This window comes from Myotis yumanensis, unplaced genomic scaffold (assembly GCF_028538775.1).
Source record: "Myotis yumanensis isolate MYYU_CA2020_CCGP unplaced genomic scaffold, mMyoYum1.0.hap1 SCAF_7, whole genome shotgun sequence".
NCBI lineage: Eukaryota > Metazoa > Chordata > Mammalia > Chiroptera > Vespertilionidae > Myotis > Myotis yumanensis.
This window is the reverse complement of record NW_027223758.1, coordinates 13,439,904-13,452,576: the sequence shown is the minus strand read 5'-3', so window position 1 is coordinate 13,452,576 and position 12,673 is coordinate 13,439,904. Positions and strand designations below refer to the sequence as shown.

Here is a 12,673-nt window from a genome sequence, read left to right as displayed (position 1 = left end):
CTTTAAAAAGACCAACATTGATAATCTTCTAGCCAAAATAAGAACAAAAAAGAGCAAATGCAAATTATCAATCTCAGAAATGAAAGAGGGAACATCGCTACAGACCCCAAAGACATTAAAAAGATAATAAAGCAATATTATGAACAACTCTATGCCCCAAAATTTGGCCATCTAGATAAAATGACCCAATTCCTTGACAGACACAATCTGCCAAAACTCATACAAGAAGAAATAAGATAATTTGATTAAGCCTATATCTATTAGAGAAAACAACCAATAATTAATAACATTCCAAAACAGAGAACACCAGACTAAGATGGGTTAACCAGTGAATACTACTGCCAAACATTTAAGGAAGAAATGGTACAAATTCTCTATAATCTCTTCCAGAAGACAGAAACAGAGGGAATACTTCCTAATTCATTCTTTGAAGCCAACATTGCCCTAATACCCAAACCAAAGTCATTATAAGAAAACTATAAACCAATATTTCTCATGAACAAAGATACAAAAATTCTCAACAAAATATTAGGAAATCTAATCCAACAATGTGTAAAAAGAATTATTCACCCAGCCCTAGCTGATTTGGCTCAGTGGATAGAGCGTCAGCCTGCTGACTGAAGAGTCCCAGGTTCGATTCCAGTCAAGGGCCACATGCCTGGGTTGTGGGCGCAATCCCCAGGAGGGGATGTGCAGGAAGCAGTCATCAATGACTCTCTCATCATTGATATTTCTGTCTCTTTCTCCCTCTCCTTTCCTCTCTGAAATCAATAAAAATAAAAAAATAAAACAAGAATTATACAACCAAACAACTGGGACTTATCCAGGGTGTTTGAGCCTAGTTCAGCATTTGAAAATCAATTAAGTAATCCACAACATTAACAGGCTAAAGAAAAATCACATATCAGTAGATGCAGAAAAATCATCTGACAAAATCCAACCGCTATTCATGATAAAACTTTCAACAAATTAGGAAGAGAGGGGAATTTCGTTAACTTGATAAAGAGCATCTATTTAAAAAAACAACAACTATAGCGAATATCCTTAATTGTGTCAAACTAGAAGCTTTCCCACTGAGATAAGGAATAAAACAAGGATGTCCCCTCTCACCTTCATTTACAATATTGTATTAGAAGTCTTAGCTCATGCAATAAGACAAGAAAAAAAAAGAAAATCAATACTAATTGGGAAGGAAAAAATAAAATTGTCTTTGTTCACAGATAACAAAATTCTCTATGTAGAAAATCCAAAAGAATCAACAACAAAACCTCCTATAACTAATAAGCAATTATAGCACAGTTGTAGGATATAAGGATAATATACAAGTCAATCACTTTCTTATATATACCAGCAGTGAATAAGTAAAATTTGAAATTAAAAACAGGATACCATTTACATTAGCATCCAAAAGAAGGAAATATGGAGGTCTAAATATAATAAAATATATAGAAGATCTATATGAGAAAAACTATAAAACTCTAATGAAAGACCAAAAAAATACATAAATGGAGAGATATTACATGTTTATGGATATGAAGATTCAATATTCTCAACATGTCAGTTCTTCCTAACTTGATTTATATATTCAAAATAATTCCAATAGAAATCCCAGCAAGTTCTTTTAATATACATATCTGCAAACTGATAATAAAGTTTAAATATAGAAAAGCAAAAGATCCAAAATAGCCAACACTATACTGAAGAACATCAGAGGACTGTCACTACTTGACTTCAAGACAGCCACTTTGGAAGACAGTTTGGTGGTTTCTTACAAAATGAAATATATTCCTACCACAAGATCCAGCAACTGTGATCTTTGGCATTTACCCAAATGAGTTGAAAACATGTCCACACAAACATCTACATGCAGATATTTATAACAGCTTTATTAATAACTAGAGGCCCGGTGCATGAAATTTGTGCATGGAGGGGGAGGTTCCCTCAGCCCAGCCTGCACCCACTCCAATCGGGTACCCCTCGAGGGATGTCCGACACCAGCGGTCAGACACCCCTGTCACAATCTGGGACTGCTGGCTCCTAACCACTCGCCTGCCTGCCTGCCTGCCTGATCGCCCCTAACCTCTCTGCCTGCCTGCCTGATCGCCCCTACCTCCCTCCCCTGCCAGCCTGATCAAGCTCCCAACTGTTCTCCCCTGCCATCCTGATCTCACCCCCAACTGCCTCTGCTTGCCTGATCACCACTAACTGCCCTCCCCTGCCAACCTGGTTGCCCCCAACTGTCCTCCCCTGCTGGCCTGATCTCACCCCCAATGGCCCTCCCTTGCTGGCCTGATCTCGCCCCTAACTGCTCTCCCCTGCTGGCCTAATCGCCCCTGACTGCCTCTGCCTGCCTGATGGCCCCTAGCTGCCCTCCCCTGCCGATCTGATCTTGCCCCCAACTGCCCTCTTCTGCCAGCCAATTTGATTATGATTGGTCAGTTTCTATGCCAGTCAGCGTCAAAAGCTCCACCTCCTAGGCAGTCATTGGCTCCTCACAGTTGACCCAGATTTGGTTCTGATTGGTCAGTTTCTATGCCAGTCAGCATCTCTGGGCCTATCAACGGGGCCTGATCAGAAAGGTGGGGCTGATCAGCAGCCTCAGTGGAGGCCTAGAGAGAAATGAAGGCGCGGCTGTTGGCCAGGTGGGGAGAGAAAGAGAGGCAAGTTCTGATCAACGGCTGCCACAGAGGCTACGGATCAGACCCTGCCTCTCTCTCCACAGGCCTCTCTCTGGGCCTGATCTGCAGCCCCCTAGGCAGTCAGTGCTGGATCCGGGCGCCTGCAGTGGCCCAGTCAGTGCTGGGTCGCCACGGCAACCCAGCACTAACTTCCAGTGTGGGCAAGCCTTCGGTTGTTATGACCCTGGCTCTTTATTATATAGACTAGAGGCCCGGTGCAGAAATTCATGCACCAGTGGGTTTCCTGGGCCTGGCTCTCCAACAACCCCCAAGGGGTCCCGGATTGTGAGAGGGCACAGGCCAGGCCAAGTGACCCCACCCATGCACGATCAGGGCAGGGAGAGACATGGGAGGTTGGCTAGCCAGGGAGGAACCGCAGGAGGGCTCCAGGGTGTGTCTGGCCCGTCTTGCTCAGTCCTGACCAGCCGGACCCCAGCAGCAAGCCAACCTACCAGTTGGAGCATCTGGCCTCTGGTGGTCAGTGGACATCATAGCGAGCAGTTGAGCAGCCTTAGCATATCACTAGCATATTATGCTTTGATTGGTTGAACAGGCAACCAGACACTTAGCATATTAGGCTTTTATTATATAGGATTGCCAAAACTTGGAAGCAACCAAGATGTCCTTCAGTCAGTGAAGAGATAAATAAACTGTAATATGTCTAGGAAATGGAATATTATTCAGGAATAAAAAGGAAAGAGCTATGAAGGCATGAAAAGACATAAAGGAACCTTAAATGCATATGACTAAGTGAAAGAGGCCAATCTGAAAAGCTGCATGCTGCATGATTCCAACTATATAAAATTCTGGAAGACAAAAACTATAACAGCAGTAAAAAGATCAGTGGTTGCCAGGACACGTCGAGGGGAGGGAGGGATCAATAGGCAGAGCACAGAGGATTTCTTAGGACAGTGAAACTGCTCTGTATGATACTAAAATAATGAATGCATGTCATTATACATTTGTCCAAACCCACAGAATATTCTACACTAAGAGTGAACCCCAATGTAAACTATGAACTTTGGGTGATAATGTGTTAACTGTAACAAATATACCATCTGGTATGAAATGCTAATAATGGGGGAAGCTGTGCATATGTGCGGGGAGGGAGTATACGGAATATTTCTGTACTTCCTCTTCATTTTACTATGAGCCTAAAACTGCTCTAAAAAATAAATATTGATTTAAAATTAAAACACGTTAATTGGTGATTGATTACTCAAGTACCTCCTGGGGCTGATGCCTCCCTCCAATGTCAGCAACACGCCAGCCATCCCTCAGGATAACTTCCAAGTGAGGCAGCAGCAACGAGTCCCTGGGGGTCTCCCTGGGGTTCACACCTGCAGGAGGCTAACTAGATAGGCCCCTCTGTACCTAACCAGAAATGTCACCAAGAAGATAACCAGCTCCTTTATCTGGTGACAGAATACAATGAGATGTTAGCCCAAGTGAAAAGGGGAAAAGCAAGAAAAGCATTCTCTTTGAAAGTTTTTAAAAAATCACTTTAACTCCTCCCAGTTCCAGATTTGATTTCTAATATTTGACTTTTCTCCCCCCAAAAAACCCACAAAACTTGTAAAATGTATTAATAATAAACAACAATGTCTTTTTAGAGGAAATATAAAGTTCTATCATGAAGTACCTATCACTCTTAAAACAATTTTGACTTTGCAAGTCAAACAAACAATTGCAAAAAGACACCAGTCTTGCCTGGCCAGCATGGCTCAGTGGTTGAGTGTCGACCTATGAACCAGGAGATCATGGTGCGATTCCCAGTCAGGGCACATGCCCAGGTTGCAGGCTCGATCTCCAGTGTGGGGCGTGCAGGAGGCAGCCAATCAATGATTCTCACTCATCATTGATGTTTCTCTCTCTCCTTCTCCCTTCCTCTCTGAAATCAATGAAAATATACTGAGAAAAAAAAATGCACCAGTCTTGGGCTCCTGCATCAAACAGCAGGTCTGGGAAAGGCAAGCGGTCAATGTCATGTGAGAAGCGGCTCTGACCTGCCTTCAAAACAAAACAGAGGAGCACCCCCAATGCAATGTCCACCACTACTCCTCAGAAAACATATTGGACTTTGGAATGAGGAGCAGAGTGCTTAGTTCAGCTGCTCAGAAATCCTCACACCATTTTAAGTATAGCATCTTTTCCTTTATTTTTTTGAATTTTATTTTATTGTTTAAAGTGTTACAAATACGCCCTGGCTGGTTTGGCTCAGTGGATAGAGCATCGGCCTGCAGACTGAAGGGTCCCAGGTTCGATTCCGGTCAAGGACATGTACCTTGGTTGCCGGCACATCCCAAGTGGGAGGTGTGCAGGAGGCAGCTGATCGATGTTTCTCTCTCATCGATGTTTCTAACTCTCTATCCCTCTCCCTTCCTCTCTGTAAAAAACCAATAAAATATATTTTTTAAAAAAAATAATAATAATAAAGTGTTACAAATAGTAGTACATATGTCTCCTTTTTTTCTCCGTTGACCTCCCTCTGGCCTCCCTTACCCCCTGGCACATACCTTCACCACCCCCTTTCTCCCCCAGTGTCTTGTATCCATTGGTTATGCTTATACGAATGCATACAAGTCCTTCGGTTGATCTCTTACTCCTCCCCCCAAACCTCCCCTGCCTTCCCACTGTAGTTTGACAGTCTATTCGATGCTTCTTTGCCTCTGTATCTATTTTTGTTCATCAGTTTATAATGTTCTTTACATTCCACAAATGAGTGAGATCATGAGGTATTTATCTTTCACTGACTGATTCCAAAGCTTAGTACTCAAGTATTAGAACTAGACCCTATTCTAGTTCTTAGGTTTGGTGGAAATATTGAGAATTGTCCATATTCTTTTCAAAAATGAAACTGATACAAAGAGAAACCGAGCTAAGAAACAATGTCCTATCAAGAAACACCTACCAACTTTGATAAATGAACTAAACATCAGTGTCTGCCTTTTCCATTTTTCCGTCCATGTTAATGGGTCACACACTTTGAGTAGAACAAAGTATTCCATAGACATGAACTCACATCACCCAGGACTAAAATGGCCCACAACTCCGAGAGCCGAGATGCTCTCTGCACATGCACATCCCACATCCACAGCTAACCATGTCGAAAGCTCCTCCAGGGTGGCTGCTCCTACAAAGCCCCCATTCAAGCAACAGACAGCCTCGAAGGCACCCAGTCAGACTCCACAGTTCTAGGGGTTTACTTACCCCCAATATTTGTTATGGACTCTGGCCCAACAAGTTGATTTTCAAATAGTCTTTCCGCCTGTCGTAACTTCGTATTTGGTTGCAGAACACCATGCAAGAGAGGGGGTTCTTTGAAGCTGCAAAATAGTGCAATTATAGGGATCTGTCTACAGAAAATACATTTAGAAAGTATTTACTGAGGACCTACGACATGCATAATTCCATTTGATAAAGAGGGTTCATTCCAATAATATCCTTATTTGCCAGAAACACAAAGGTTAAGAAAAAAACTGTCCTAGGATATTAGAAACGGTCATAGTATTAAATAAAAATGAAAATATAAATACAGCTAATGCAAGAACTTTTGCAATCACCTGCCATTAAGAGCACCCAGGGCCTCCACTCACCTGAACTTCTCATCACCGATCCAATAACTCACAGCAGGTTAGACCTTCTCACACGCTCTGATTCACACACCCTGGCATTTACACTCCCAGCGGTTGCCCTCCCACTAAAGTCCAATGGAGATGGAGGGAGCCCTGTCGACCTTTCACAATTTATGACCTTGCTTCATGGAGAAGACAGAGAAACGAGAGGAAGCAGTCCAGAAACTGGCTCCGCCTCCCCATCGTCCAATATAAGCCCCTCTTAGGACCCACCTGACTTCTCTGAAGACAGCCTCCCCTGGGCCCTGCCTCCCTCCCTTCACTCAGACTGGGCTTTGGGAACTCTGCCCTCTTCCCAGATCCTTCCAACCCACATGCAAATATGCTTTCTCCCAATCCTCCAGGAAATCATGCTGATGCCACCCCAAAAGACAGACATCATTGAACACCTTCACCCATGGCCATTGCTTCCACCCTGGTACAGGCCACCATCTTCTCTTCCCTGCTTCCTCCCTGTCCCCTACAGTCTATTCTCAACCCTGCAGCTCATGTGAGCACAATAGTCAGATAATAGCATTTATCTGTTTAAAGCCCTGTGACGGCCCCATCTCACCTGGACCCTAAGTCTTTGCTGTGGCTCTTAGCTCTACATCATCTAGGCCAGGGATGGTGAACCTATGACACGTGTGTCAGAGGTGACACGCGAACTCATTTTTTTGGTTGATTTTTCTTTGTTAAATGGCATTTAAATATATAAAATAAATATCAAAAATATAAATCTTTGTTTTACTATGGTTGTAAATATCAAAAAATTTCTATATGTGACACAGCACCAGAGTTAAGTTAGGGTTTTTCAAAATGCTGACATGCCGAGCTCAAAAGGTTTGCCATCACTGGTCTAGCCTGTCACCTCTCTCTCCTCCTCTCCCAGTAGTTCACTCTGCCCCTCCACACCAGCCATTCCCTGCTGGTTTTGGACTGTACCAGGCATCTTCCATCCTAAGTCCTTCGCACTGGCTGTTCCTTCCACCCTCATCTTCTCAGTGAGGCCTGCTCTGACCATCCAATTTAATATTCAACACCTCCCCCAAAAGCACAGCTCCCTCCTCTCTAGCCCTTTTCAGCTTCTCACTTCTCTTGTTTATTGTCTGTCTATCCCCACCCGAGCACATGAGATCAGGGGTTTGTTCTGTGTTTTTCACTGCTGTGTCCCAAGCACCTGGCACACAGGAGGCTCCCAATGAACACTACAGGAGTGAGGGTGGGGAGTGTGGGCAGGGGTGGTTATCTCCCAATTCCCTCTCCACCCTGCCCTCCACCAAGGCAGTTTCCTAGCCAGCCCACCAGAGTGGGAGAACCAAGGGGGAGTGGTAGCTGAGGATGTGGAATGATGGACAAGCTCTCTACCTTGCTGGCAAAGTACTTCACCTTTGCCACCCCTTCTGAGGCACCTCTGCAGGCCACAGCACAACTTCCCCAAATTAAATTGCCCCACCGCCCCCCAATGTGACTTTCAACCTGCTTAAAAAAAACATTCTTGACTTTACTAGTTTTAGTTCCAAAGGAAGAATAGGATTGCAACCTGCATATTTGGTGAAAAAAACCTGGGCTATAGAATTGGGCACATCTGCTTACAAATTCTGACCTTGAAGATCATACTTCCCAACGGTATATGTGAAGACTGAACAATACAGATACACACACATAAAGCCCAGGGATAGAGGAGGGTACACCTGACATCAGCCCCTCTCACCCAGTCCTTGGACCATGCCTAATTCCCTATACACAGGAAGTCCTCAGGAAAGATTTGCAGAATCAAACTAATTAGCAAATCACACACTGACCCTGCCCACAATGAGTCTGAGTATTATCTCAATAAGGAGACAAGAAGAACACTTATGTGAGGAAATGCAAACGATAGACAAGAGAGGGTCCCCACTCCTGCAGCCGGGCAACAGAAGTACCAAGGAAGAGTGGCCCCAGAAAGCCCAAATCAACGCCCACAGCCAGCCAAGCTACATGGACTCTGATCAGGGCCACTGAGCTTCTGTTAACTCATTAACTCCTGTTAACTCATATTAATTCCCGCTAACTCCTGCTAACTCCGTGTGTCAAATGTATGCTGAAAGACACTGGTCAACATCCTCCAGAAATCAGGATGTCACATTGTTGTGTTTGTAATAGGCCTCCAATCTTCCAAAAAGGAAAAGAAAGTGGTTTTGCATGGCAGGTGTCTGCCAAAGCCCTGCAGCTTTCCAGGCGACTTGACTCCCTAGAACTGAAATCAACTGCCTAACAACCTGCCCTGGAAGGGTTCCACCCTTCTTGTCCCTGGTCTGTCCTCAGATTTCTCAGAGATTTCTAACTGTTGTCTAAGCTCACACAGAGGTCATTTGGCACCCTAACATGATACCGTTGGAATTGACCTAGTTATTAATAACAGGAAAGGAGCAAAGGGGGAAGCCAGTCCTTATAGGCATGTCATTTGGACAGCTTCACCAGGAAACTACAACTTAACACTCCTCCAGGGGACTGGACAAGGAAGTTAGACCTGTGCCCAATAAAGTTGGGGTGACAAAGGGAAGGTGCATGCTGTCAATCACATCTGGAGACAGAGGTGGTAGGCCAGTCTGGGCGTGACCGCTGCAAGGGATCGAAGATTTGGGATATTTAACCCCCGAACCACGGAATTTGCTCTCTTGTGCTTTTAGGATCTTTGGGACTCTCCTGCATTCTCCCATGTGGCCCACACCATGAGGACCCCCACACATCATGGACCAATGGACTGCAGCCAGCCCAATGCTCTACTGGACCCAGCTGCAACATGGAATGGAAACTCTGGACACTGGCTTTGTTTCTAGCTTTACTGAAACCCAGGCTACACATCTCCTATGACTGGACTAAGGGAAATGAAACTTTGGAAACCCAGGAATTTAACTCTACACAAATAAAAATCACTTGTTCTCCTGTGTGAGTCTCAGAAAATTCTTTTTCTTGTGGTATCATAAGGACTCCACCTCCAGCAGCACCAGTGGGGAAGAGGACCGCCCCCACACTTCATCTGATAACAAAAGCAGACTCCCCAGGCGCTGCTATTGCTGGCCTCCCACCTGCCAGTTGGCCTGATCCCACTGACCATGGCGCCCCCCCGTGGCTGGGAGATGACTATTCTCACTCAGAGAGTGGGTCTCTCCCTTCCTGGCTCTTTTTGCTCTGAAGATAGTTTAAAAAAGGCTTTTTTGCTGTTGTCATTAGCATTTTCCCCAAACCTCAGTTTATTTCTGTTCTTACAATCTCTGCCACTCTTCTGCTTTTGTTCTGCACTTTGGGGCCCATGCTTCCAATTTTTGAGTAAGTCATTCCCAAATCTGAGTCTGTGGGAGAGACCCTGTCCGCCACACCGATGGCATTAGTTTCTCCTCCTTCCTCATCAGGCCCATCTACTCCGCAGGCAGGACTCACTTGCACAATTTCAAATCCTTATTGGGCCACGTTTCCTTTCAGTTTCTGGGCATGAATACACACCAGTCCTCTGAATTTCTTCACCACTCTTTCCACACATAAATTCACCTTTATTGAGATTAAAGGTCTTCAGTCACTTAAGCTCCATCCCTCCCACTCCAACTCAGAAACTCCATCTTTACCTGCTCTCTCCACTTTCCTCCTCTTTCCCAAGACTAGCTCCCCAGCCCAGACTTTGATGCCCACTGTGGACACAATTCATTTCCTCACCTTGCCAATCAAATAAAGTCAGGTCAGTTTCTATTTGGGATGGGCTGAGCCATATCCTTCCACATGTTGAGAGGGGTTAGCAAGAAAGAGGTCCCTCCCCTCAAAGTGTCCTAGAACCCCCTCAGAGAGAACTCCCAGCATGCCCTTGGGAGGAAAGGCATGTGCAAGGAAACACTGGCACACCAGGAATTACAGAGCAAACATACTTATGGGTCTATAGTGCCCAGCCTCCCCGCTTTCTCAATCTTACGCAAGCTAATTGTGTTTTCACAATACCATGTACCTTTACCAATTCTAAATCCAACAACAAAAAGTTGACTCTTCTACACATATATCAATCTAAGGTCAAAACTGTGTCCTCTTTGAATCTGATACCCGCCTCTAGCATACTAGTGCTAAATATGTTTTTAGTGACCTGAATTCAAAATAAAACCTTAAGTTTTATTTACAAAACACCAACACATTATAGTTATAGATGTTATATTTACTCTATAGTAAGATGTGGTTCTTTCTGAAGTTTTTAAAATCTTACATGGCCTAGCTCAGTTAAAATAAACTCCAGAAAGCTCTACCCTCTGGGCAGTTGCAAGGGAAAAAAAGAAACTTATTGAACCAGACTGCACAACCCTCTTACACCACCTTGACATCAACATCATCAATCACATCAATAGGAGCCTGGCTCAGTGTTACTATAATTAAAAATGTGGATACATTTCATGGGACTCCCAGGTGTATACTATTTTTTCAAGTTATAATGGACTGCATTATTCACAGATCCCCAAAGATGAAAGGGAACTTAGGAAAAAGAGGTGACTAATTACAAGTTGTTTTTTTAAGTAAGTTATTTATAAAACTTACACAAGGTAACTTAAATTTAACCTTTGTTTGTGTGTGTCTTTGCCACTTCATATGAATTCAGACTAACTGTGTCTAAGACTTAAGCTTCTCTCATTTGGGGTTTTTCTGATTTTTGCTTTTGGTTTGTACAGTTTTATTTTTGAAACAATAACATGGACAATACCATGCATATATTCTGTGAAACATAATTCAACATAAAATGGAGGCCAAAAAACATCACAAATTTCTATTTCTCGTAATAACTTACCTTTCGGGTCAGACTGGTTTAGTTACTCTAGGAATCATCCCAGCCTATTATATTTTGCTGAGCAATCCCTCCCAAAAATTGCTGGGGCAGCTCACCTGAGAGGCTGTGGATCTATGGGGGAATCCAGCAGCATCATGGCTCCGAGCAGGGGAACGGTGAAGGAAACAGCCAGCATCAAAAAGGTCACTCGGAAAACTCTGCCGCTAAAGGAGCTGCCAGAAATGAGATATATACAAAGGCAATCAGCTCGGCTGGTTTTAAAGTCCTTTCAGCAGGGGCGAGCCTCTCACCCAGTGTCCCCACCACGAGGCCCTTGACTTCTGTGGCATGTGATGAAACTTCAGTGCTGTTTACCAGGATTGGCAAACGTGCTTTTGCTGTTTCTTCTGCCCGCCCCGCCCCGATGTGTGAGGCACTCTTATCAGTTATTTTCCAGATAGTAAGATAGGCTATATCTTGAATCCTCTAGGAGTTGTAAAGAAGGAAAACACGCAGCATTGATGAACACAAAAAGTAATGGGAATAAAAAGTTGCAATAAAGGAAGGGAGACACACTCATCTACAGAGAAGACAAGTGTTTCCCAAAAGCCATTACTTCCTGGTGCATGGGTTCAAAGCAGCAACACTAGGTACGGTGTCCCTAAGATTCTCATGTTCTGTGAGTAAAAGAAACAGAAACAAATTCATGAAGAAGAAGGAAAACAATTTCCTGAGCACCAATTCCCCAGTCATTTGCTGATCACGTTTTTAAGAACTGAAAAGGTAATCCCAGCTCTTCCACCCTAAAGAGTCTGACAGATACTGACAGTTGTTTACAAAGAATCTATAAAATTGCAAGTCCAAGGACGCACTCCTAAAGCCCTGGGAAGAGCTGAAAGTTGCCTTGGGAATCTTGCATTACGTTTTTGGACAAATGACCAACAGTGATTAAAATTTCTCTCAAACGATCCTCACATACATCATTATTCATTTGGTAAAAAAGTGAGCACATTTAGCCTCTTGCTACTAAATAAACTTTATAAAATCATTACTTGCTTAAGTGCATCCAAATTTACTGAACACTTGATGTTAAGATTAACTTAAAGCAAATAAAATCATGAGCTCCTAAGATGGAGAATCTTTTTCTATTAAAAAAAAAGTGAGTTAACGAAAAAAAATCAAGACTCACACCTAACAAATGATTTAAGGGGAGTGTTTTGCTTTATTTTGACAGGATAATCTTCTGCTTCATAAACCTGTAGAAATGTGGGTGCCTGGATGCCAGTCCCAACTCCCCAACAACCAGCAAAGCCATTATACATGGGTTTCTTCACCCAAAGCCCATAGGTTCCCCTCTGTGTAATGGGGGTATTAGGGCGGGGAACCTCAAAGTCTTGCCCAGTTCTGAACATGCATGATTTTATTAAATGCAGAAAATAAAATAAGCCATTCTGTTTCTATAGGGGTAGGTGGAAATAAAAAGCAAAGGGAATAAAAGAAAAAGGAGTGAAGGAAAGGCTTTCATGTCACCTTACAGACATTTGGAACAACAGGACTGTAAAGTGTTTGAATTCTGCCAACAATCTGAGTGGGCAGGAAACAGG

At 43.5% G+C, this 12,673-nt stretch overlaps 1 protein-coding gene across 1 annotated transcript in view; it reads right to left on the bottom strand.

Moving 5' to 3' along the window:
* The window catches only part of APMAP (adipocyte plasma membrane associated protein), a 37,075-nt gene that overhangs the window by 13,454 nt on the left and 10,948 nt on the right, over positions 1–12,673 (bottom strand). The window contains exons 2-3 of the mRNA XM_070419805.1: positions 11,186–11,302; positions 5,889–6,004 (exon numbers count right to left, since the gene is read on the bottom strand). Coding sequence (XP_070275906.1) covers positions 5,889–6,004; positions 11,186–11,302 — 233 coding nt within the window. The remainder of the gene's footprint in view (positions 1–5,888; positions 6,005–11,185; positions 11,303–12,673) is intronic.